A 25,740-nucleotide genomic window follows, 5' to 3' on the forward strand; every position below is an offset into this window, starting at 1 on the left:
TTCTCCGAGTGTTTCCTTAGCTATTATAACATCACTAGCAGAATGCATTGTGTCCAGGAGGTCCTGAGTACCGTGAGTGTGTGCTTAGATGAGAAAGGAGGACAAAATGAGGCTGGGTAGGGAAAGGGAAGTCCTGCTTGAGTGAGTGTGAAAGTGGCGCTTTCTTTGTCCCTATAGGAAAATCTGAGCTCCTTAATGTTGTGGAGCTTTCAATACAGTACATTAATTTGAAGGGCTAAAAAAAAATTTCTGAGTAAGGTTTCCTGCAACTGTATCTAGTTTAAGGATTATTACCTATATTATTTCCAGGTTTTAACTGATTCTTTTAACTTTTAATTGGTATCTTGGTTTGAAAGAGCAAGAGATTTCATGATCCTCATGGATGTGAACGAGAATGAACGTTTAATGTTACTTCTCGAAGAGTTCTTTGACTCTGCATTGGTATGTATGCACATTAAGGGATCAGAAAAGTTGGATAAGACCATTGTTCACAGTGGGTTTTTTGTTTGTTTGTTTGTTTTTTTTAATTAAAATAAATAATTAGGCAGCCCTTGTGCCCTAGGACTAAGCTTGGGATGCAGCTCAGATGGTGTAGACAGGCAGTGCCCAGGAGCCTGCTCTGAGCTGATGTTAGGCTGAGTTTTGAAGCATCTGGGAGAAGCTGCTGCTGGGCTGTACAGCGCTGCAGTGTTCTCTCATTTTTTAACATGAAGCCAAGTGTTTATTTTTGCAGGAAAATGTGAAAGAATTTCTGATGCACTTTTTAATAAAAGTGTTTGTGTTGAAGCTCTTTTTTTTTTTTTTTTTTTTGAACACCCAGGTTGCTAAGCTGCACCTTATGTGCAAACATGTTGGCCCAGCTGCCCTTGGTGATTTATCCCTATGGCTGTTTGAAACAGCTGATTTAAGGAATAACCTTAGTTCCTTACAATTCTCATTTCCCCCCCTTCTATTTAAATATTAATAACTTTAAAGGAGACCTAGTGATGTAAATTTGCAGTAGGAAGAAGGCTTTTGAATTCTTTCCTCAAGCTGCTCCCCCAATCTTGTTTGCAGCTTATTGAAACTGTGTCGCTTTGTGCATCTGAATTTATTTGAATGCTTATGGCCCTTTGGGAGACTGGATAGAAGATGTTTGAGCAAAATCACATTGAAACTAGATGAAATAGTCTGTTTACTTGTAAAATTTTAATTTCTTGTTCTTCCTGGTCCATTTCTTCACATCCTTTCCCTGTGGAGAATGAAATGGTGTGTTGTTTGCGGTTCCTTTTTAATTTTCCTCGAGGTACTTTAACACTTTTCAGATATCATATGTTATAACAATAGTACTGTGGTGTGTGAATGTAAAATGTACTTTTATATAGGCACACATATGCAATAAAAGTAGTGAAGCAATGCCATAATGTGGGCTTTCCAGGGAACCTGAGGGCTGCAGGAATCCCTGGGGGAAGCGGGTGCTGTGCTCCCTTTACCCTCCCTGTGTAATGCTGACCTGTATGACTGAGGTGACCAGATGTGACATACCTGTCTTGGGTGGCCCTGCTTTCCCTGATGTGGGTACACTAATGTTTAGTGCTATTTAGCCCCTGAAAATTGTGATGGTAAAGGCACAAACACCTCAGCACTTTGGGCACTGCTGCTCTTCAGTTGTGGTGTGTTAATGAAGGCTTCCTTTACTTTTTCCATCAGGTCATTTCCAGGTGCAGTAATGAAGGTCAGTATTTTTTTTTAATTTCATTTTTTGATTCTTTTGAGTCATTGATACCCTGAATCTGCTTCATGACCACATTTCTTAATTCTGCTTGAATTCTCTACTCTTCCTCTTGTCCCTTCTATTCCTTATCTCCTCCTCTCTGCAATATTTTCTGTAATTTCTGCTGATTTCTCTCCAGTAAATTTTCATTAACGTTTACATCAGAGCACAAAACTGCTTATCTTTTCTTGTTTTGGATATGATGGAGGGGAAAAAAATCTACCCATGATATCTTGTTTAACTGGCCAGTTGGTCAGTGTAAGTGGTGCTTGTTAAAGGAGTTTGGGCTAGAGAATCAGTCAGACCTGATGATCTTAAGGGATTCTTCCAACCAAAGCGCTTAAACAATTCTATGATTTCTTTTTGCGCCTCTATTCATGCAGGCTTCAGATGTTATTCCCTTCCTGAAGGCAATCAGAACGAGGCAGGGGGATGTCTGTCTGCCTTTCATTTATTTTAGCAGCAAGATTTTTGTCTGTGGGCTTTCTGTGAGGGCAGAGCTGGAAGTAGTTGCAGAAAGAGCAAGTATCTGTGTGTGCAGACATCCAGTTTCATGAGTCATGTTAAATTGAAAAAGTGTTACATTGTGGGTCAGGTAATTTGAGTTTATTCATCCTTGTAGCTTATTCTAGTGGGAGCAGAGCAGGCATGAGCATCTTCTGGTTAATCCTCTACTGGTTTACTCTGTTGACTTTGCCAAAATATTTATCTCCTGTGATTACCAAGTAGCTACTCCTTCCTGTACTTTAACTGCTGACCTGGGTAGCTATTTAAATATCTGGAGCATTATTTTTGTTTTTCAGAGAAGTTACCAATTCTTTTTTCTGTCTAGGATTAGATGGTTGAAAGTTTGGTTTTAAAAGAAATTCACAGCTAGGATATTTTTATTCCTTTAACACAACAAACTACAGTTGCTTTGAATGTCTTTTATATGGAGACCAGCTCATGGCTAGCTGTAACTTTTCCAATTATTTTTCTAGGCAAGAAAGAGCTGGTGGATTTGTTTTTACCAGCACTAGGGCACATGGTGACAGAAGCAAATATTTGTTGTTCACTGCATCAGGAGGTAAGACTCCAAGCAGAAGATGACAAATAAATGTGCACACAGGTGTAAGTAGATAGAAAAAATGAAAAAAAAATGTGTTACTGCATTATTTCTGCCCTTTCTTCTGTGGGAGGAAAGGCTTTGAGGACCCTCAACTCTATACTAGACAGTGTCCCACGGGAGGAAAGAAGGAAATTCCCTCTGTCAGAAGAGATGTGCTCGCTCACGTAAGTGCTTTTTCCCTCCAAATCCTGCAGCTAAACAGTTTCTTCCCTGGAACAGGAATAAGTTATTTCCACTTAAACTCATTCAATTGTGTCATTGCAGGAAAGACCTTGCAAAAACTTTACTGGAGGCTGGTGGTAAGAAGTATTTAGTGGTTATTCTTGTAAAGTTTGGGTTCTCCAGCTTCATCTGCTTTTTTTCATTTTTTTTTAATTATGGATTAAGTATAATTTATTTACTTGTCACAAGTTGATTTTATTTAGGGAGGTGGCAATTAGATATAGCACCTAAAGAAAATATTAATCAAAACCTGTGTCCTGGTTTTGAGCTGGAACAGCTCTGCCTGGAGGATGGAATTTATTTTACCCCAAAGGAGTAAATAAAAACACTTGCATAGAATTGGAAGTTAAACAGAAACGATATTTACAAAAGTAAATATAGTAGAAAAAGTGTATATATATCCTTTTTGCTTTTATATCTATCTATCTATACACACTATCAAAAAGCAAAAAATGCAGCTTCTGCCGGAAAATCCTCCCCCATGCTGCAAACAAAAGCAAAAGCCACACTTCTGGAGCAGAGAGAGAGAATTGTTGAAGTGCTGTCTCTTAAATAGACAGATACAGGAAAGGGAATAAAATAGCAAATTACAATATCCTGTGCTTCCCTCTTGGGACTTTCCAGTCCCTTGGAGGACTTTTATCTCTATAGTTTTACAATTAATCCTTAACCTACAATGAACGGTTAGATTCAACAGTGCATTAGTTGTCTGTTTGCTATTAGTGATTCCCATCAACTAATGAGAAAAACTAAACTGATGTGTGTTGGAAGGTAATTAGATCACCTTTATGCACATGTTTACAAAGTATGCTGGCTGTTAGTCTTGAAAAAAATAAGTGTCTGCATCGTGGCAAAGCTGTTAATAAACTGCAGTTAATAAAGTTTATAGTCTCTTGGCAATAAGACTTTCTAGGCTGTTAGTGTAATACATAAAATGTAACTTAGTCCTAGTGAGTTTCTTCATGAGGCTTTGTAATTATTTTCTCCCTGATCCCCAAGAATATCTCACAATCACACAGAATGGGGAGGAGGGGGGTTGTTGGAAGGGGCCTCTGATGGATTGTCCAGGTCAACCCCCCCCTAAAGCAGGCTCACCTAGAGCAGATTGCCCAGGATCATGTCTGGGTGGGTCTGGAATCGCTCCAGAAAAGTAGACTTCACAACCTCTCTGGGCAGCCTGTTCCAGTGCTCCATCACTGTCACAGGAAAGATTTTCTTTCTGTTCAGATGGAACATGCTGTGCTCCAGTTTGTGTACCCTGCCCCTTGTCCTGCTGGTGGGCACCCCTGAAAAGAGTCTGGCTCCATCCTTTTGGCACCTGCCCTTTTAATAGTGATAAGCATTGATAAGATATCCTCTTAGTCTGCTCTTTTCCAGCCTGAATGGCCCCAGTCCTCACCAGAGAAATGCTGTGGTCCCCTTGGCATTATCTTTGTAGCCCCCTCTTGGACTCCAGTAGCTCTCTCCCTGCCTTTTTCACACTTGCACCTTGATCTCACTGAGCTGGGGTACCTGAGAATGCTTGGGGCTAATGCCTAGCTGTTACCCTCCACTAGGTGGAACTGAAGCTACTGTTGTATAGAAGTGCAAGAGTAGTAATGCTCTAAGCCTTCATCATGCTGTGGGGTGATATTTATCCTGTGCTTGTGTTTACCGTGTAGATTATGACCTCCAAGTTGCCATTTCAGAAGCACTTTGTAGGTTAATGACAAAAAAATGGAGGGATGACCTTGTTCACCACTGGTTTGAAGATAGCTATCTTGCTGAAGCTTTCAAAGAGATCAAGGATAGAGAATTTGAGACGGTGAGGGTCCTTATTTTGAAAATAACATACTTGGCAAGTCTGCATAGGGGCTAGTTTTGCTTGAGTTCAGTCAAGATGTCCTTGTAAGAAGGTCCTACAAATTTGACTTAAATACACAAAGTCATTGAGCTATTTTTGGATCTGTTTGATTTTGGCTTTATCTTGCAAGTATAAATGTATATATTGTTAAACCAGCTCTTATTTTTGTGTTATTTTCCTATTAAATCATAAGTAGTTAATTTTTGTTGTTTGAGGGCTTGCTGGTCGTAAGTTTAGGTCTAACCATTTGTAGAAACTTGAGCTGTTCTTCTTTGGTGCCCTCTGGCATCATGCAGACTCAAAAAAAAAAAAAAAAGATTATAACTGGAGTAAAGTTTACAGCCCAGTAGAATAACTCTTTGCAGAGGAAACAGAGCCTGATTTTATGTTTTTAATGAGGCATCATTTGTCTTGAAGGACTGCAGAAAATTTCTTAACCAGCTAAATGAAAGGCTTGGAAGTGAAAGAAGGTAAGCTGTGATCCAACACAAAACTGGTGTCATCGTTACTGCAGGGGGGAAAAACTAGGACTGGAAAGTGATGTGGGTTCTCTTCAAAAAGGCAAGATTTACATCATGTGTGGATAATTTAAGTTATTAAGAGACTTCATTCATTTTAATGGTGGTTCTTAAAGTACAATCAATAAAGAGAAGCTATCAGTGCTAAACTATTCTCTAAGTGTCTTCAAGCTTAATTTAGTTCTAGGAATGCATTATTTTTTTAAAAATAAGATTCATAACTAATAATTCTGTCTTTCATAAAGTCAGACTCTGATGTCAGATGTGTCAAATGTCTGCTTTTCTTCCAGAGTCTACTCATTTCCTTGCTTATCTGCTTTTGCTGACACTATTGAGGTAACAGTTCTTAACACTTGACACCTTCCCTATGGTGTTAACCACTGTTAAAATGTTGCTTTCTGTGGTAAATGGCTTTTCTTTTTTGCCCCCTCTCTTAATTTTCTGAAGCATAGAGTGCAACCTTCCAGCTGAAAAGCTTCCTTGTTTGTCACTTTGCTCCCAATTTACCACTGCTGACTTTGCTTTTGTATCAGCCAAATGAACGAGGCAGCACTTCTTGTCATGGTGATGACAGAAGAGAGCTCTAAAAAAACCCAGGAGGTCAGGACAACTCTGATTCCTCCAGCAATGTTGCTTCTGGACTGCCAGAAACCAAGATCAGCCTGATGCCTGTGTAGGAGAGGTCATAGTCACAGTTGTAGATCCTGCAGTTTGTCTTTAAGGAAAGATATTTGTGGCACCATTCCTGGCAGGTGGATCAAATCAAAACCTATGGAAGCTGGTTCTACTGTTTCTGCTTTTTTTTTTTCAAGTGCTCAGAAACAGAATTTTCACAGGCTCTTTCCTGATGCAAACATGCAATATTTGCATGTTGCCTTTCCCTTGATTGGTGTTAGAGGGATATCTGACCTTACTTCTGTAAGGTTTTCATATGTGTACACATACACAGGACAACTTAAACCAATTTTATCTTGTTAGAGGAAAATAAGAACGAGACAGCAGCTGTGGGGTTTTTCTGGGAATGTGGTGGTACTGGTGGTACTGTTGTTGTGCTTCCCCAGGTGAAGAAGCCATCAGATGAGAAGCTGGAGAAGTTCTGGATTGACTTCAATGCTGACAGCCAGAGTGTGACTTTCTATGTGGACAGTAATGAGGTAACAGCAAAGTGCTTTGTGGCCTTGGGCTAGCCTAACCAGCAGATGCTCACTCGGCCCTTCTGATGTGGTGGCTTTGGTTTTTGAAGGGAGCTCTCTGGGACTCTGTGAGGCTGTCAAAAGAAGCAATCAGCAGTTACAGCCTGCAGGGTAAGATTTTTTTTTTTTTTTTTTTTTTTTTAAAACCAGCATTGTCCTCTGTTTGGCTCCCTCCCTGTCATGCCCTTTTGTCACGTTGTAACAGTTGTGCTTGTCATGCCCATTTAGTACATTTCCTACCTTCTGTAACCAAGCAGGACACATTGAGGGTCAGTTAATGGATATGCTAGGGACTACTAGCATAACCATCCAGATTCAGTAAGAACAAAACCAGGTGAACATAGTAACTGGAAATTTCAGTCACTTCTAGGGAAGGGATTGTCCCAGTGTCCTCAGCATCAGTGAGGCCACATCTCAAATACTGTGTTCAGTTTTGGGCTCATCATTATAAGGACATTGAGGTGCTGGAGGAGGTCCAAAGAAGTGCAATGAAGCTGGTGAAGGTACTAGAGCACAGGTCTTGTGAGGAGCACCAGAGGGAGCTGGGTTGTTTAATCTGGAGAGAAGAAAGTTCTGGGAAGACCGCCTTGCTCTCCACAACTGCCTGAGACAGGAGACTGACCCCCAAATGATAGGACAAGAGGAAATGGCCTCAAGTTGTGCTAGGGGATGTTTAGGTTGTACATTGGGAAGGATTTCTTCCCTAAAAGGGTTGCCAAGCCCTGGAACAGGCTGCCTGGGGAATTGGGTGGAGTCCCTACCCCCAAAGGGGATTTAAAAGGCATGTAGGGGTGGTGCTGAGGGAAAGGGCTTAGTGCTGACCTGGTAGTGCTGGGTTAATGTTGGACTTGACAATCTTAAAGGTCACTCCCAACCAAAACAATTCTATGAAATGCGTGCAAAAGATGTAGAAGAGATTGTTTAAAAACAAACAAACAAAAAAACCCCACAGGAACAAACCAAACACTGGTTCAAATGTTTTTGGGATAATGGACTGAATGTCTTCCTCTAAAACAGATGTTAATGCCTTCTCCTCTGCCTCCTTCTCCCCCCCTTTTTTTTTTCCCCTACAGAGAGTGATGGAAAAAAGATTGTTAAAATCTACATGAAGATTCCTGCCATCCTCAATAAAATAAAAGCAACAAAAATCCAAATATCTTTCAGTGCGGAGTTTGAAATCTTAAGTATACTTAGAAAAGTCCTGGGAGATGAAAAAATGATGGTAAGCTCTTAGATTTTATTATTATTATTATTTTTCTTTTCTAAACTGTATTTTATTGATATACACTGGGTAGAAACACTCAGTGGGAGTTTTTTGGTTGTGGTGGTTTGTTTTGTTTTGTTTTTTTTCCTCCTGTGTTTGTGTTATGTGTCTTCCTCTGGAGGATTTGTGACTCTCTGTGTAGGTGTTCTTAGCTTTAGCCTGAAACATTGGAGACATTAGGAAAGAATTTTCAGGGAACTTAAATTTATGGTTTGGAAGTTGTAAGGTTAAACTGGTTGGGTAATCAATTCAGCAGGATATGATGATTTTTGCTGAGTTTTTGGAGCAGGAAGTAAAGGCTGTGACCTTTAATTGCATAACTTGAAGTATGAACTGTCTCTTACATTAGCTCAAAGTGTGATGTTGCACAGGATCATAGAATTATAGAATGTCTTAGATTGGAAGGGAGCTTAGAGATCCTGCTATGGGTAGGGAAGCCTCTCAGCTAGACTCAGCTGCTCAAGGCCACATCCTCTCTGGGCAACCTATTCCAGAGTCCCACCACCTTTGTACTGAAGAACTTCTTCCTAAGATCCAATCTAAACCTACTCTCCCTCAGCTTCAAACCATTCCCTCCTGTCCTATTGCAAGACACCCTTATGAAAAGTCCCTCTCCAGCCTTCCTGCAGGATCCCTTCAGGTATTGAAGGCACCTATAAGGTCTTCTAGAAGTTTTCTCCAGGCTGAACAACTCCAGCTCCCTCAGCCTAGCCTCATAGAAGAGGTGTTCCAGCCCTTGGATCATCTTTGTAGCCCTCCTCTGGACTCACTCCAACCCCCCTATGATGGGGACACCAGGAAGAGCAAATTGTGACATGAGAAAATGGAGAAGAGAAAAGGGATGCAAAAATGTTAGATCACACTTCTAGATTAAAAGTAGAGTACTTTTAAAACCTCAAGATTTTGTAAGATAATGTAAAAACATAAGTGTGTGTAATTTTTCTGGTAAATGTTAATACTTTTTTTTTTTTACTATAATTTTCTCCCCTCTTGTTATTTCTTTAGGGACCCTGGAGTTTGCAGAAAACCTTACATGATAGTAAATATTCTTAGTGTAACAGCTGTCATTTATCCTTGCAGGACTCAAGACACATTTCCAAATGAACTTGGCCTCCAGGGGTTTGCCAATGATTTGTTGGTAGTCATAACAACTCTTAGTTATACTCTTAAGTAGCTGACTTTACTAGGTAAAGATTGTACTTCCTTGAGGTCGCTTTCACATTGGATTAATTCACACCGACAGATAAATGTGGCTGAAGAGGAGTCTGTCCATGCTGGGAAGCAAGCCAGGCAGACTGAAACAGGTGATTTGTGCAATTTATTATTTTATTTCATGAAATTTATATTGTTCAGCTTTCAGATGTTTAAAAACAACATGAAAACACGTCAGCCCTCAAACTCCGTCTTCTGCTGGTCGTCTCTCATGAGCTTGGTATTTGTGGCAGATTCTGAGTCTCTCTAGCTCAGAAAGTAAGAATGGGATACCATGGCTGTGTGCTGCTCGGGTTGCATGGGCAGAAGAACTGATTACAGAAGCTAAATTCATGTCCTGGCAGGCAGCCTGGCAAAGTACATTTCAGCTGCTGGTAGACACCTGATGTGCAAAGAGTGTTCAGAACTTTTTCTGGAGCTGTGGTGCAGTAGCATGCACACAACCATCTTCCCTTTTTTGCCTCATGAATATTTTTGGGATTGGCTGTGCTGTGTGGGTGCTTGTGGAATATTCTCTGCAGGAAGGGACAATGACATCTGTGCCAAAGGAAGCCCAAGTCCTTTGATGAACCAGTGCTTGGACCTTTGCATTTCCTGTGCTGTTCTGTGCTGTGAGTGCATGTTTGGTGCAGCTTCTACCAAAGCTTCCTCAACAAAGGTGACCACTATTTCTGACAACATGGTGTGATGTTCTGGTCTCATTATCTCACACAGAGCAGATGATGCCCTGGAGATGCTAGGGGCTGTTGTGGATGTGTAGCTGGGGGAGCAGAAATGCTGACTCTCAATCCTTGTGTGCAGAGAGGTGAACAGCAGCCCAGCTCCTCTCTGCCAGAGGTGACCTGCTGCCCCATGCAGGGTCATTGTGGGTGCCACAGGGCTGTTTCATTGAATGTCTAACTACAAACATAGCTGCTTTGGAGTAGAAAAGGCTCAAAGCTGGACCTGAAGTGGTCATTACTTCCTCCTCACTGGCCTACAGTCAGTGTTTTGTGTTTCTTTGAGTTGGGCATATTGAATTTTCTGTGCTCAAGTGGTCTGGCTTCCTGTGCTGCTAATGAACATTATCTGCAAGATGTTTCCTTCCAGCACCTCTGGGCAAAGTTTAATTTTGCTCTGCATATGATCTTTGAAGGTCCTTTTCAACCCAAACCATTCTATGTTGAGGGAACACAGAGCTTGAAGCACAGGCATGATGCTTGGGTCTGGGACCCAAAGGGAAGTCCAAATCCAGCGTTTGTCAATGGGGAAGAGAAAGTAGCTCTCTTTCCTGTACCCTGCTCTGAAGTTCTTTTATAAATCCTCCCCAAGGTTGTGACCCATAGTTGAGAAAAAGCTGCTTACAGCACAAAAGCAAGACACGCTTCATCAGAGTTTGGTCTTAAACAGGAAATGTGTCCTCAGCTCAATTTCAGTGTCAAAATATTTGGGAGGTGTTTTTTTTTTTCTTTTCTGTGTAGTGATCTTTTTGAAGGCTGGGATATGTCCTTGCTGCAAAATTGGCTGTATTTCAAAGTGATTATTCTGTGCTGATTATTTTTTAGTGTAACTTGCTTAACGCCTCTTTCCAGTTCTTCTAGGGCCATGAACTTGCAGTTCTCTTTCTGTGGCTCCCACCCATCAATGACTTGCAAGTTTGTAGAGCCTCAGACTAGGTAGCTGTTGTGTGTGTGCCTGTGTTGAAAGCAAATTTTTACTGTTTTCCCAGTTACTTTGCTTTTCAGATTCTTCTAGGTGAGCACTCGCAAGAGCTACTTCCAGGGCTAGGTGTCTGAGACAGTTATTTCTGCAGTAGTCCTTCCCATTTTGATCTAGTTCCAATGCAAAATGACATAGAAATCATCTAGATTCTGGAGGTATGGATGAGGGGGAAGCTTCAACAATGTCCACCATGAGGCACACACAGTGGTGCAAGCTGAGCACTACAACTTGAAACAATCAAAGAATACAAAGAGCGGAAGGTAGCAAAACAACTTTTGCAGTGCCTGGTGGAGAGTCAGTGGAGTGAAACGGGTGGTGGAAAAACCCCTGGTCTGGTTGCTTTAGCCAGACACAAAGGGTTGGTCTGCATCTTCCACAGCTAAGAGTCAAGGTAGCAATAAGATGATAAATTTAAACGCTGACATGGTACAAAAGGCTTAGAAGGGGTAGGCTCAAAATGATGCTTCTTTAGTGCTCCACTTCTGCACCCAGTAATTTGGAGACAGTTGATGGTTTTGTTCTGTTAAGCAAGACCTTCATGTGTTTGTACCTAGTAAGTGCTACTCTTTATGCTTTTATGTATGTGTAAGAACAGAAAAGAAACGTGTATGTGTTCTGTTACCATAACGACATTTTAATTCCATTGCTGTTCTGCAGTGATACCTGAGTACACTAATTCACAGGCCAGGAAAGATTCTTCAGCCTCTGAAAGCATGGGCCCTGTATCAGACAATTTAGCCTCTCAGCATGACCCACAGTTAACAGACACTGTACCGGTAAGTGTTTGGTGAAACAGTCCTTGTGCTCCTCTTCCCCCTTTTCTATGAAAACAGAAGGCTACAGTTGTGGTTAAAACCTTCTTTCAAAGGAAACAGCTTTGCGCCCACATCCAACAATGTGTTCAAATTCCATCTTATATCATTGAGAAATCAACCCAAAGGCTTGCCTCTGCAGCTGCAATTCTGGCAAAACTGCTTTAAAAAGACACAAGTTTTATTCCCTCTTATAAAGGGATGAGGGGGATGGCCTTAGTGATAAAGTTATGGTATCACTTATATATAATCCAAAAGGTTTTTGTGTGGCTGATGATGAACCTGTTACACAGCCACTGGCATAGGCTAGCACAGAAAATCTCTGTTCCCAAAACCCTCTTCTTTTTATTAGTCATCCATGTGCTCTGTTCATGGTTTCATGTTCTAAGCAGAAAATGGTTAACTCTGGTGTCACCATATTTACACAGAGCCTGCAAACTGATACGGAAGATGCTGGCCAAAGCTCAGGTCAGTCATGGCTCCTTCATCTTGAGTCTGACCCAGTTAAATGTCACCCAGGTGACATGGTGAAGGCCCTGCTTTTGTGAGCACTGCAGCAAAAGCTGATGGATATTTAGTACTAGTTCCAGAGGGTGAAGTTGTTGTTCCCTTGTTTTCTTTAGCCAAAAAGTCCAGAACTCCATCTCCAAGGACAAAAGCTAAGCCTAGGTGAGTATCTTACAAATAAACAGTTGCAAGGTGGGATATTTTTTCTGGTTTTGTTTTATGTTTTCCCTCACCTGGAGATTTATAATGCATGTGATTTTTGAGGTTTAATCCATGAACCAGTCGAGGGACCAAAAAATGCTATTTTGCCAACCTGAGTAGCAAGGCTGATTACCCACAGTTCTAGCACTTTGGAGCTGCAGAATGATGATGTTTGGTTACTGGTTTGGCTTCTTAAACTCAGGTGTGTAGCTGGAGCTCACCAGATACATAGCATAATGAGAACCATGACTTTTGTGAAAGATAATGGGAATTTGAGTTCACCTTGGCATTAGTAGTACTTTTTTTTTTTTTTTTTAAGAGCTTTGCAAGGCAGTGTTTTATTATAGTTAATGTGCTGGACTTCTGAACAGCTGATGATTAGCTTTCTTCCCTACAGACCTTTTAAATCACTGCTTTAATGTTAACTGATGCAAGTGGGTTATTTTATTTTTTCCTCTTAGTACTTCACAAACCAATTCTCTGGGCTTTAAATGAACAGCATCTTTGCACTGCATTCCTCTCACATGCTCTCTTGTCCCTAGTGAGAAGCTCTTAGAAGAAGAACCTATGGAGGAATCGCCACCAAAGGTATGTTTGCCTTGAGGCCCACCTAAGTGAAGATAAATGAGGCAGTGAGGAGATATTCTAGTGGAGCTGCAGAAGAGTGCTAGGACAGATCTCGCTTCTGCCCTTGAGCAGTGTCCTCAGCCCATGTAGTGTCACATCTGATGTAATGTGCCATTTAGCACCAGGAGTGAGATGCAGAGGCAACAGCTGCCAGTCTCATTCTGGTGGTTACTACCAAGTAATTCAAGCTCGGTCACAAGACTTACGTGTGGTCTGCAAGACCAAAGCTTTTCTTCCTGAATAGAAGCTATGCAGATGTGTTTATTCAATTTTTCCTCCTTCCTTGACCAGGTCCAGGACTTCTTTGCTTTCTGACAAGAAAGAATTACAGGAAATGGAGGTGGACAAGTGTTGCAATAGGAGGAATGATGTTTCCTAGCTGCCCTTATCTCTGCTCTCAGCAGGCTCTAGGATAATAACGTGACTTTGTGTATTGTTGCTTTAGATTCTTCCACTCTCTCCTTTTCAGAAGGATGTTACCCGGGGAAAAAGAAACAGGAAACAGAGTGTGGCCAAGCAGAGGGCTGAAGGCAGGTAAGACCCTGTGCCTGTGCAGGGATGGGTGTGCCAGGTGATTTTAGACCGTTTGTAGCATTTATGATGGGAGGAAGTGCCTATGAGGTAGGCTGTCTGAACAGAACATGCAGCAAAGCAAGCAGTAGTCTCTGAAGGGCCATAACTTGTCTCAATGGGAACTACTAGGTTCCCAAAGCTAAGTCTAGGTTGGCCAATATGCCCTCCCTGTTGTGATGCTATGCCACACTGACTCTTGGGTTTAGCTAGTCCAACCGTAATCCTCTGATCCTCTAGTGGCTAAGTTCTGAGTGGTAGCTTCTTTCACAAATATTTAAACTTTTTTATATATTGTCTAAGTTTGTCAGCACTGTACATCGTAGAACTTCAGGACTGTCTTGCAGTTTGTCCCCTTGCCTCTTACCCATACATCAGTCAGAGTGTTTAGATTGTTCAGTTTTGGAAAGAGAAGGCTCTGGGGAGACCTTACTGTAGCCTTTCAATACTTCAAGGTGGCCTAGGAGAAAGATGGGGACAGACTTTTTTAGCAGGTTCTGTTATGACAGGACAAGGGATGATGGTTTTAAATTAAAAGAGAAGAGATTTAAACTAGATCTGGGGAACCAGGTTTTTTACACTCAGGGTAGCGGAAACACTGGCACAGGTTGTCCAGAGGAGTGGTAGAAGCCCCACCAGAAACATTCCAGGCCAGTTTGGATGGGGTTCTGAGCAACCTGGTCTAGTTGAAGATGTCCCTCTTCACTGTGGGGCGGCGGTTGGACTACACGACCTTTGAAGGTCTTTTCCAACCCAAACCATTCTATGATTCTGTTTTCAAAGCTAGAGGCACTGCAGGTAGCATCACTCAAGTTTGAGGACCGTATGCAGTCTGAGGTGCTGGAAATTTGTCTTGTGTTGTCCTTCTGCGCCCTCTGCTAACCAAGGGTTGCATACAAGTTAACGCCTGCTGCTGGGCAGGAGAGAAAATGAACCATGTATGAGGATCTCTGCTGCTCTAGTGACTGTTCCAGTGGTTCCATGGATGTCCTGACAATCTACTGTAGCTTAATAAAAACCTGTCCAGATTATTTTTCTGATTGCTTGTAGATAAGAATGGGGAAAACTTGACACAGGACTTAATCATTAATCCAATTTCTGTGTTCTAAGACCAAGTAACTCGATGCAGCGATTATTGGTTGTAAAATGGGAGTAGCAGTGCACAAGTTAGGACGTAGAGAGCTTCTTAGTTTGGTCGTTCTGCTCCCTCTAGTGTTTCATCTGAAAATGAGAGTTTCTTTCCTGCAGGAGGCTGTAAGGAGAAGCTCGAGGAGCTCAATTCTTTAGTGAGAAGGGGAGGGTGTACTGGATGTTGAGCAGTAATTTTAGAATTTGTTTAAATGGGTATGATTTAGAGAAAAATAAAGGTAAGATGCTTCTTCAGGGTGGAAGACATGGAAAGAAAATGTAGATGCATGCAAGAACAAACATTAAATGTTAGAATATTCAAAAGGAAATTAAATGTTTGTGGTTTTTCTATTTTTTCTTTTTTTCTTTTTTTTTTTTTTTGAATGCTTCTGAAGTTCTCTCCATTCATGATTTCTTCCTGTGTACTGTTGTTGGTGATGTTGGAACAAACATCCACTACATAAATAAGGAAGGGCTAACATATCTTTTGAATATTTTCCTTTAAAATTAGATATTTGCAATTGAAAGAGGTAAAATCAAATAGACAGTAATAAAGTCTTAGTAAAGGAACAAGAACTTCTTTTAGAAGCTGAGAACATCATTTTTAGGCACATAAAGTATTTGCTTACTGTATAACAGAGTTTATGGAAGGGGTGGAAACAAACCATGTCACCCTCCTCCCCCTCCCCCATATCCTTAGTCAAGCTCTATAGGGTGACTCATGATGTATATCACTGCCACATGCAGGTTGTCTTCCAGGAAGGAAGTCTATGACTTTGAAAACTCAGACTCTGCAAGTCATGAAAAGGTAATGTTGAGACTGAAGCTGTTAGGATTTGTGCTGAGATCCCAGCTCAGCAGCAGAGTGGGAACTTGAAGCAGGAGATACATCTGCTGTGGACACACTGTGAGAGCAAAACAGACAACTGGCAATATGAGCTTCCTGTATTTCTCCATGGTGCTATACATGGAAATATTTTTGGGGGTGAGGAGAATGTTCATTGCTTCTTGATCCTTATGGTGGGTACTCAACCAGGAATTTGAGTTTTTGCTTGAGTCTGGGATACCTTTTGTGATCAAAGGCTGATCTCTGTTGGCATTTTACTGACTACTCAAAAGCAGGTTCCTAAGCGTCCTTTACTTTGTCAGGCTAAATCAGAAGAGATAAATACCTTTTGAACCATGCTTGGCATGCTGGGAATCCCTGGTTAAAGACAGTCACTGCATTTTTGGATATTCAGCTTGAGTTATATTGCAGACTTCTAGAGAAATTGAATAAAAATGAGCCCCTTTGCTTTGCAATTTGAACAGTGTGGCTTTTCCCAGGAAGCTGAAATCCTACCTCTGATTGCTTCCATCAAGGTGGCTCCTCCATACACATCCTTTGACTTTTAGCCTCTTCTCTGGTGCAGGTGCTGCCACTACTGCCTGTTAATTCAAGGGCAGTGGGTGCTGAAAGAGACACCCAGCATTTCTGGTATAAACTGGACAACGTGCAGTCCTTGCTACTGCCACTGTGTGTCAGCATAAACTCTGCTTCGTGGCATCCTGCTCGGTGTCCCAGCAGCCCAGTCCAAACCTTGTCCAAGCTACATCTACAGCACGCTGCTACTAGCAGTGTTAGTGCTTAAAACAACATTTTCTGTGACATTAGCTCTTAAAGTAAGTGTTATTCATAAAGCAAGGAAAAGAGAAGGTAGCTCTGTTTAAGACAGATGTTGTCTGTTATAATTTGACACTCACTCTCCATCCCTTTTGAGTCCTGATACATTTACATTTTGTAGATTATTTTATAAGGTAATAGATCTATAGGACAAATACCTCCTTCTGTTTTAGGTTACTAAAGCCAAAGGAAAGATTTTTGGTCAGAAAATCTCTTCACAAAATCAGAGGTACGGGATTATGCACGTGCTGTTTATGGACAAAAAAAAAAAAAAAGAGTTCGTTGTCTTAAACTGGTTTAAGCTGGAATCAAAAAGGTTGTGTGATGTTACCAATAAAATAGTTTCTGTCTTAGCTGCCACAGTATCTGTGGATGTTAACAAAGCTGATGTTTAAGCTACCTGAGACTATAATAGTTAGTAGAGAGAAGAATATCACCTGTCCACTTTGACAGTAGTTGCAGGGACATCTGCAACTTAACTGGCTCAGAGCCCTGTCCAACCTGACCTGGGATATCTCCAAGCATGGGGCTTCCACCACCCTTTGAGGAAACCTGTGCCAGATTGCTCAGAGCCCCTTCTGATAGGGAATGTTTCCAGGGATGCCTGTGCATTAACAGTTTGGTGGTCCTGCTGATCTGTCGAGGATTCCTGCCATTGCTGTTTGGCTGTACCCCTTCTGTACTGCTTTGATGTACTATTGCAGAATCTCTCAGTCTAACTCAGGCCTTTATGGGTTACTTAGCAGGACTTCTGAATCAAGAAACAAGAATGAGGAACCAAAGAATCTCAAGAGAAGGCCGGTAGGTCATGTGTGCTTGGATAAACTCCTGTATCACTCAGTTGCACCCTTAAATAGACTGAAGTTTAAGTCTTATCCAGCATAGAGGTAGAGGAGCCTAAGAGCCTCAACATGTCCTATTGAAAGCAGTGCTTGAGGTGCAGTGGGACTTCCAGTCCAACAAGTGAATGTCAAAGCTTTCATCCTTGCAAAGATTTCTTCTACCTGAATGCAGGAGGGAGGAAGGGAAGGTGAGGATGGAGGGTGCTGTAAACCTCTTGCTGGCAAAAGGCAAACATCTCCCTCTTGGTGTTTTTATACTGCTGGTTTGACAGCTGCCTTAGACTTCACAGCTTAAAATACTTCAGGTGTTGCTCTGTGGGGAGGAAGCAATGGAATAATTTGGTGAAAAACTCAGTGGAGGGAGCTGATTGAGCTGGTCTCACTCTTAATAGTGTCTTTAGTCCAATTACAGGAAACATCTCTTCTCTGAAAGTGACAATGAAGATGCAAGTCCTAGTCAGAGTGAGAAAAGCTGGATCCTTGACTCCCAGAAGCACTCACTGCCAAAGTCTCTTGACTATTCCCGAAAAAGACCGAGGGTGAGAAGTAAATTAAAAGGTAAGCTTGGGCCCTTGTTGACATTTAGCTCTGTGTGATGAGCTGTACAGCAGATGAGGAAATGGCTGATGATGGCTTGAAGGGGAAAAAAAAATGGCTGACTCTTGTACACTAAATAGAAAAGAGAAGGCTTGAGGCCAGCAGCAAAGGTTGCCCTGTGGAGGAGGTGCATTGTATAACCTTGTGCTCAAAGAACCAGACTCCCTTTTCCTCCAGTAAGCTTACTGGGTTCAGGTGGAAGGGTCAGGACTATGAAAATGGACTGCAGTGTGTCTCTGAGGAGGAAAGGCTGAGAGACCTTGTGGTGTTGCTTAGCCTGAAGAAGACTGAGAGGGAATCTTCTCAATGCTTATCAATATCTGTGGTGGTGGGGCACAAGAGGATGTGGCCAGAACCTTTCCAGTTTTGCTCAGTGACAGGCCAAGGGGCAGCAGGCACAAACTAAAGTACAGGAAGCTCCATTGGAACATGAGGAAGATCTTTCCTGTGCGGGTGACAGAGCACTGGAACAGGCTGTCTGGAGAGGTTGTGGAGTCTCCAAGAGACTGAAACCCTGCCTGGACATGGTGCTGTGCAATCCAGTCTGGGTGAGCTTTAGCAAAGGGTGGTGGATTAGATGATCCCTAGAGATCCTTCCAACACTTACCATTCTGTGATCCTGTGAAGTTTGGCACCTGTATGTTTGCGTGGGAGCAGCCCTCTCTGTAATGGTGCTGAAGAGCCTGAGTGTGCTGAGCTCATGGTTGTGTTCGTGCTCTTGAATGCAAGAAAAAGATGTCTCTGGAGCTGCCACACCTCCTCTCTACAGCTTTCTGCTTCTTGTTTCTCCAACTGGCATGATGAATAAACTTTGGAAAGCCAACAGTTTGCAGACCATATCACCCTGCTCCTCAGTTTACACACTGATAGACCACTTACCCCCCTAGTGATTTACAAAATTGACTGTGATAATCTCTACCAGCATCTTCTGCTTGGGTGTGACCAACAGCAAACCTTGCAAGTGACTGTGTTCCTTGACTCTGTGGCTGATGGGACCTCCAAATTCACACTGAATTGCTGTGAAAGAGTTGGAATGTCTCTGTCCCTCTCAGAGAGGACCGAGCCTTGCTCAGAGGGCTTTGGTTTCTGGAGGTGAAAGCAAGTTGATGGATAAGTTACACTTCATACTGTGTTTCTGTGGGAGTTGTTCTCACTCTGGTGCCAGCTCATGCACCCGAATTGGGGGTTAGGGACTATCTTGGTTTCAGCTGGGATACAGCTGATTTTCTTTTCTTTCTGGTAGCTAAAATAATGCTGTGCTTTGGATTCGGTATGAGATGAATCATGTACTGATATTTTAAATTTTAAGGAATCAAGGGATGACTTTCCAACTTCTCATGTCTTGTTAGTGTGCAGGAGCACAAGAAGCTGGAAGAGAGCATGGCCGGGACATCTGACCCCAATTAGCCAAAGGGACATTCCATGCCACAAATGACCTGCTCAGTATATAAACAGGAAGGAGTTGGTTGGTGGGGAGCAGATCACCACTGGGATATTGGTCAGTGGGTGGTGAGCAGTTGCATTGTGCTGCCCAGGGAGGTGGTGGGGTCAATGTCCCTGGGGGTGTTTAAGAAAAGCCTGGATGAGGCGCTTAGTGCCATGGTCTAGCTGATTAGTTAGGGTTGGGTGATCAGTTGGACTTGATGAGTTTGGAGGTCTCTTCCAACCTGGCTGATTCTGTGATTTGCCTTTCTTGTGGTTTTTTTTTCTCTTTTTATTACTCTTCTCTCTCTTTTTACTAATATTATTATAACAATATTATTTTAGTTAAAATTTTAGTTCTTCAGCTGTTCTTATACGAACCCACAAGTTGTTTGTTTTCCAGTTCTCTTGCTCATCCTTTTGAGAATACGGGAGGAGTGAGCAAGTGGCTGTGTGGTGTTCAGTTGCTAGCTGGGGTTAAACCACAACAGCAACTATCCTGCAAGCTGCTGAGACTGCCCTTTTTTGGCAGCCACTCTGGATGCAGCAAGTTGTTGGATCTAAATTTGGATCATTTAGAAGCTCTGTTAAAAAAGAGCTTCTGAAGCTTAACCAACTGTTGCAAAGGGTCTCTCGTAAATGCCTAGGAAACCCAAACCTGGGCTTTTCAGCTCTGATACAAACCTTTAACTGGGTAAGGCATGTGGTTGTATTGTGAGTGACCAGGTAAGCTTTTCTCCTTGCAGTGCTTCCAGTGTCTTCCGCAAGTAGCGGCAGTGACTACCAGAAAAAGAAGGTAAGGTCCTGCTTAGGCTCCTCCAGTTTAAACCCATCCTGTATGCAAAATGTCTGCAAACAAGGAGAAATTAAACTGGAGCTGTCGTTCTTCTCCAGTGTTCCAGGAGACAAATTTTCCTACTGAGTATTGCTGAGAGCACGCTGGTCTGCTAGAGGCTGAGTGTATTTGGTTTGGCTGAGCTGGAGTGTTAATTTTCCTCACAGCATCTTTCTAGTGCTGAGTTTTGCAGCAGTAGTTGGTAACACAGCAGTGTCTTGGCTACTGCTGAATAAGTATCCAGGCTGTGTCTTCTCAACATTTCCCTGCCCCAAGAGTATGGTGAGGGGTGGGCAATGTCTTGGGAAGAGACACGGCTGAGCCAACTGACCCAGGCTGGCCAAAGGGGTATTCCATGCCATATGACACGGCTCAGACATAAGAATGAAGGGAAAGAAGGAAGTGGGGGGTTTGTGTGTGGTGTCTATCCTTCTAAGGGACCACCAAGCTCAGAGAGCCCTGCTTCCTGAGACCGACCATTGTCCTGCTGGTGGGAAGTGGAAGACTAACATCTCTCTCTCTGCTCTCATTTCCACGTAGTCTATTGCCTTTGCTTATTATTGTTATTAAATTGCTTCATTCTTATTGCTGGCTTGTTATAGTTTTTCCCCTCTCCCATGTCCGTTTAAGAGGGGGAGTGATAGAGCAGCTTTGGTGGTCATCAGGTCCCTAGGCCAGGTCCAAACCACCACCCTAAGGAAACGAGGAGGTCTTAGGTAATGAAATTTTATGGAAACAACTGTGAGAGCCCTAAGCAAGTTGTTCTAGAACTATAATATTTACCACAGGTAGATGGGAAATTGGGTGGGAATTGGCATGCTTGGTGTGACATCTGCCTTAGCTGATGGGAACGTCACTCCAACAGGAATGAGTTTAGCTCTAGAGGTATGCTAAGATCTAGAGCTGCCTATCCAAATACCTGCAGAAATCCCAGTTGGGCCCTACTGGGATGGGTCCCCATGCTGTCCTCTGCTCCATACTCTGGGGTGCCTTGAGAAAGCTCATGGTCATGTCTGCATTTTACTGGCAATTTTTAGGGCTTTTATTCCAAATCCAAGCCTCAGGTTGCACCCAGGAGGCCTTAGGTTGGATATTAGGAAAACCTTCTTCCTCTAAAGGGTTGTCAAGCCCTGGAACAGGTTGCCAAGGAAGTGGTGGAGTCTCCAACCCAGGAGGGATTTAAAAGATGTGTAGATAGGTGCTGAGGGATGTGGTTCAATGGTGACCTGGCAGTGCTAGGTTAATGGTTGGACTTGATGACCTTGAGAGGTCTTTTCCAAACTTAATGATTCTGTGATTTAGCAGGAACCATCAAGGCGAAGAGCACAAAAGGAGATGCTAAGGAAAAAAAGCACATCCCGTTCCAAGGCAGACAATTTACCTACAGTGATTCTTTCTGGTATTCCTCTTTTAAATTTTCTTCAATGCATTAAAGTTGTTTTGGTGTGTGGCTGTATGTGTGCTTTTGGGATTTTTTTGGTTTGTTTTAATTCTACCTTTTTCCTTCACGTTTCTTCATGAGTATTCTGCCTTGTGACTTGTCTCGTAATGGGTGCGAGGGCTGGATATTGTTTATAGGTAGTCTCTTGATCAGGGAGAACATAAGCTGAGGCTAATGAGAGGGGAAGGAATGAACTTAACTGACAGCTGGAAATAAAACAGCCTTTGGACTGAGTTGGAGCCACTGTCTATTCCTTGTGTGAAGAAACAAAGGAGAGGGTGATGGTTTCCTTTTTATTTGCACTGGATGTTTCTAGACAATACAGGATTCAATTTTGATTGACTGTGTCATTTGACTCACCTTTCATGCAGATGAAATGGTCCCAGAGCTTGAAGAGGATACACTACCAGTACATGTGTCTGCCAAGGGCTATTCCAGTGGTGAGGAGAAGGCCACACAGGTAGAGAAGACAGCTCAGACTCCTGATTTGCAGTCAGGCTACTTCATCTCATCTAAAACCAATGCACCACATCTCTTTGTTTCCTTTAACTAGACAAGTACCTGACAGCTTGTCTGCAGTGCAGGGTGGATACCTTCTTACTTTGTTTTTCTTCTCTCCTTAGGAGTTCCATGAAGCAGCTGGCCAACCATCAGGAGAAAAAGGAATTTTTACCTGGAATGACTCAGGTTTGTTAGTCTTGAATAACATAGAAGAGTTGTCATTTTCTGTTAAAGACAAATAAGTACTGATTGGCTTTGAGGGTTTCTGCATAACAAATATCTTCTGGTTTGTGTATCATGGTAGATTATGGTAGGATGCTTTTATAGGAATTCCTGAATTCATCACTAGTTCTTAAATCTTGTCCTGGGTAACAGGGGAGCTCACAGTGTAGCTACTTAGAGCTGTGAATATACAAACTAATGACTCAAGGCACATAAAAACTAATTTTTAATAATTTGAAAGTCCAGTGTAACTTTAGCTTAAAACCATGTGTCCCTGAAAGTCATTGATTTAGTTTATACCTAAGAATATAGATGCAGACCATCATAAGCATTTGGTAAATCATGCTTTATTTATTTATAGGTAAGTGGTGCTTAGGGACTTGTTTGTTGTTGTTTTTAAATGAAACTGAGCTTACAGGAACTGATTCAAAACTGCAGCACATTCCCTTTGCAATTGGAAACAACAGAACTTAAAGTAGAGCAGCAATGAGCTGTCCTCTCTATACTGATGTAGATCTGAATGTCTTAAAGTTACTGAAGTCACTAGGAATGGAGTAAATGAATCTTTGGTCTTGAATGAAAACATCCCCTTTCTTATAAGCTGGCTATGTTTGTATTCCCAATGTCCCTTGCCTATTTGTCACTTGCAGCAACTTGTCACCTTCACTGCACCAACACATCTTCTTAATTTAGGTTGAAGATAAATGCTGAGGACTTCGTTTTTATCGCTGTTTAGTGTGTGGTCTTGTAGTTGGAGAGGAGTAGTGTGTCCAGTTTTAGAGCCCCCATTACAGGAAAGATCTGGATGTGCTGGAGTGTGTCCAGAGAAGGGCCACAAGGATGATCAGAGGGCTGGAGCTCCTCTCCTGTGAGGACAGACTTGAGAGAGTTGGGGCTGTTCAGTCTGGAGAAGACCAGGCTTTGAGGAGACTTGATTGTGGCCTTCCAGTATCTTAAGGGAGCCTGCAAGAAAGCTGGGGAGGGACTTTTTAGGGTGTCAGGTAGTGATAGGATTAGGGGGAATGGAACAAAAATAGAAATGGGTAGATTCAGATTAGATATTAGGAAGAAATCCTTCCCTGTGAGGGTGGTGAGACACTGGAACAGGTTGCTCACGGAGGTGGTAGAAGCCTCACCCCTGGAGGTTTTTAAGGCCAGGCTGGATGTGGCTCTGAGCAACCTGATCTAGTGTGAGGTGTCCCTGGCCATGGCAGGGGGGTTGGAACTAGGTGATGCTTGAGGTCCCTTCCAACCCGAACAATTCTATGATATCATGTGAAACTATAAGTAGGGTTATGTTCAGAAATTTCAGGTGTGATCTGTGATTACATTTGAACTCTTACCCTGTGAACTCTAAATCTACTTCAGTATGCTCCTCTGACTGTCCCACTTGTCCTAGGCACTCTCTCTTCTTTCTGCCTTATGAAGGCTCCAGAGAGGTGGTTGGTTACATGCAGGCACATCACTGAGCTCAGAAAGGTGGATAGTAAGACAGAGAGATCTTTTTTGTTTTGCTGTGGTTTGGGGTTTGGTTTTGGTTTGGTTTGGGTTTTTTCTGAGTTGTCCTTAAAATACAGGCTTCAGTGTCCCTTGTTATGCTCCTAAGGGTTTTTCTGGGTTAGGAGCAATGCATGGCAAGTCAAGTAAAGCTGCAGAGAAGACAGCTGTAATGGGTGTGGTTAATTTTTTCTCCCTTTTCTATATTTATACTCTTTTTTTTAAAAGGAGCAGCTAAAATTAACTTAGGAACAAATGAGCATAAGCAGATTGTGAACTCAGGTTGGAAAAGAGAATGGAAAGGAGCTGGATCAAGAGGGTTGTTGTGCTTGGGGTTTTTTTTGGTTGGTTGGTTTTAGTGTTTTGTTTCGTTTTAACGTTAGACTAGTGGACCAAGGCATGAAATTGTCTTTACAATGGAGACACAGTGGCTTTGCAGTTATCCACATAGCACTAGCTCTCTCAGCTGCACCTCATAGGACTTGTGCTCAAGATCCCTCGCTAGCCTTCATGCCCTTCTTTGGGTGTAATCCAGCAACTCAATGACCTTCTTGTAGTATGGAGCCCAAAACTGAACACAGCATTCAAGGTGCAGCCTTGCCAGTGCTGAGTACAGGGGGACAGGTCTCTTCTCTAGTCCTGCTGGCCACGCTATTCCTCATAGCACTCCTGGTCTGATTTTGCTAGGGAAGAGACTTTGATGGTGAAGTCTTACCATGTCCTGTGTGATGCTAGACCCTAAACCAAAGCTGCCTGCTTTCTAGCAAGTAATTCCAGTGGTGGTTTCTGCTTCAGTAGCTGTGGGTACTGCTATGTACCTCATGGACAGTTGTGTTTTCTTTCTGAAATATAAAATAAAACTACTTTCTTGTGAGGGTGCCAGAACACTAGAACAGGCTGTCCAGAGAGGTTGTGGAGTTTCTTTCTCTGGGGAGATTCCAAACCTACCTGGATGCAATCCTGGGAAACCTGCTTTGGGTTTTGCAGGAGGGTTAGACTAGATGATCCACAGAGGTCCCTTCTAACACCTACCATTCTGTGAAATTTGTTTTATTCTCTTTCTAGATATATTAAGCAGTACTGCTATTAAAAAGCCTAAATTTTCCAGTTGGGAAAAAACCACTTTGTTCTCTGACACTTCCAATAAACAAAGGAAACATTTTGATTCAGAAGAGAAGATCCAAACAGGTAAAGCCTGGTTGGCAGTTAAGGTGAAATATTTAAATGCTTTCAGCTGGATGTTGTGTTGTTTTGTTTTGTTTGCTTACTTGTGTTTTTGTGGGGTTTTTTTTTGGTTGTTTGGGTTTTTTGATGGTGGTAATCATAGTCAAGTGAAAGCTTGAAGAGAGGTATCTGTAAGGAGAGTATCTTCTCCAAAAGGCAGCAGAAGGCATGAATTGTGGTACTGCCATTGGATGCCATGTATGTAGAGGTGTGAATAAGGACTTCTGGGTTCCCTAATGATAGTCCCCTTGGGAAGCTGCTCAGCTGATGTCTACAGTTTCTAGTCTTGTCCAGAGCTACGAAAATAAAGAAACTGGAAGAAAACATTCAGGTAATAAACAAAGTAATGGCAAAACACTGGTAACTCCAGGTAGGATGGAGTTAGGCTTTCTGTGCAGTGAATAACAAGAGCAAAACAGTGACCTGACTGTCTTTTTCACTTGTACTGTGGTTTTACTTTATTATCTGTAACTATGTTGCTCTCTGGTTAGCACTGTGCCTTTCCTCCCATGCTGCTTGCTAAAAATTCTTTCTCATAGAATCACATAGAATCATAGAATCACTGGGTTGGAAAAGACCTTAAGATTGTAGAGTCCAACCATAACCTAATATCTGCCTGTACACAAGTGTTAAGTCCTGTCCCTAAGCTCCTCATCCAAACACCTTTAAACACCTCCAGAGATGACGAGTCAACCACTTCCCTGGGCAGCCTGTTCCAGTGCCCAATGACCCTTTCAGGGAAGAAATTTTTCCTAATATCCACTCTAAACCTCCCCTGGTGCAGCTTGAGGCCATCACCCTATCACCTGTTACCTGGGAGAAGATGCTGACCCTCAC

General features: G+C 42.3%; 1 protein-coding gene across 1 annotated transcript in view; it reads left to right on the forward strand.

Moving 5' to 3' along the window:
* Positions 1-405: 405 nt before the first annotated feature.
* Positions 406-25,740, forward strand: part of SYCP2L (synaptonemal complex protein 2 like) — a 34,597-nt gene continuing 9,262 nt past the window's right edge. The window contains exons 1-26 of the mRNA XM_054381954.1: positions 406-441; positions 1,690-1,714; positions 2,734-2,819; positions 2,937-3,025; positions 3,126-3,160; positions 4,745-4,887; positions 5,344-5,396; positions 5,735-5,780; positions 6,506-6,598; positions 6,688-6,748; positions 7,711-7,859; positions 9,145-9,205; positions 11,472-11,567; positions 12,014-12,088; positions 12,250-12,295; positions 12,877-12,922; positions 13,407-13,495; positions 15,419-15,467; positions 16,496-16,551; positions 17,069-17,123; positions 17,566-17,722; positions 19,930-19,979; positions 21,321-21,417; positions 21,831-21,919; positions 22,083-22,146; positions 24,745-24,867. Of these exons, the coding sequence (XP_054237929.1) occupies positions 406-441; positions 1,690-1,714; positions 2,734-2,819; positions 2,937-3,025; positions 3,126-3,160; positions 4,745-4,887; positions 5,344-5,396; positions 5,735-5,780; positions 6,506-6,598; positions 6,688-6,748; positions 7,711-7,859; positions 9,145-9,205; positions 11,472-11,567; positions 12,014-12,088; positions 12,250-12,295; positions 12,877-12,922; positions 13,407-13,495; positions 15,419-15,467; positions 16,496-16,551; positions 17,069-17,123; positions 17,566-17,722; positions 19,930-19,979; positions 21,321-21,417; positions 21,831-21,919; positions 22,083-22,146; positions 24,745-24,867 (1,969 nt within the window). The remainder of the gene's footprint in view (positions 442-1,689; positions 1,715-2,733; positions 2,820-2,936; positions 3,026-3,125; positions 3,161-4,744; positions 4,888-5,343; positions 5,397-5,734; positions 5,781-6,505; positions 6,599-6,687; positions 6,749-7,710; positions 7,860-9,144; positions 9,206-11,471; positions 11,568-12,013; positions 12,089-12,249; positions 12,296-12,876; positions 12,923-13,406; positions 13,496-15,418; positions 15,468-16,495; positions 16,552-17,068; positions 17,124-17,565; positions 17,723-19,929; positions 19,980-21,320; positions 21,418-21,830; positions 21,920-22,082; positions 22,147-24,744; positions 24,868-25,740) is intronic.

Source organism: Indicator indicator, chromosome 6 (assembly GCF_027791375.1).
Source record: "Indicator indicator isolate 239-I01 chromosome 6, UM_Iind_1.1, whole genome shotgun sequence".
NCBI lineage: Eukaryota > Metazoa > Chordata > Aves > Piciformes > Indicatoridae > Indicator > Indicator indicator.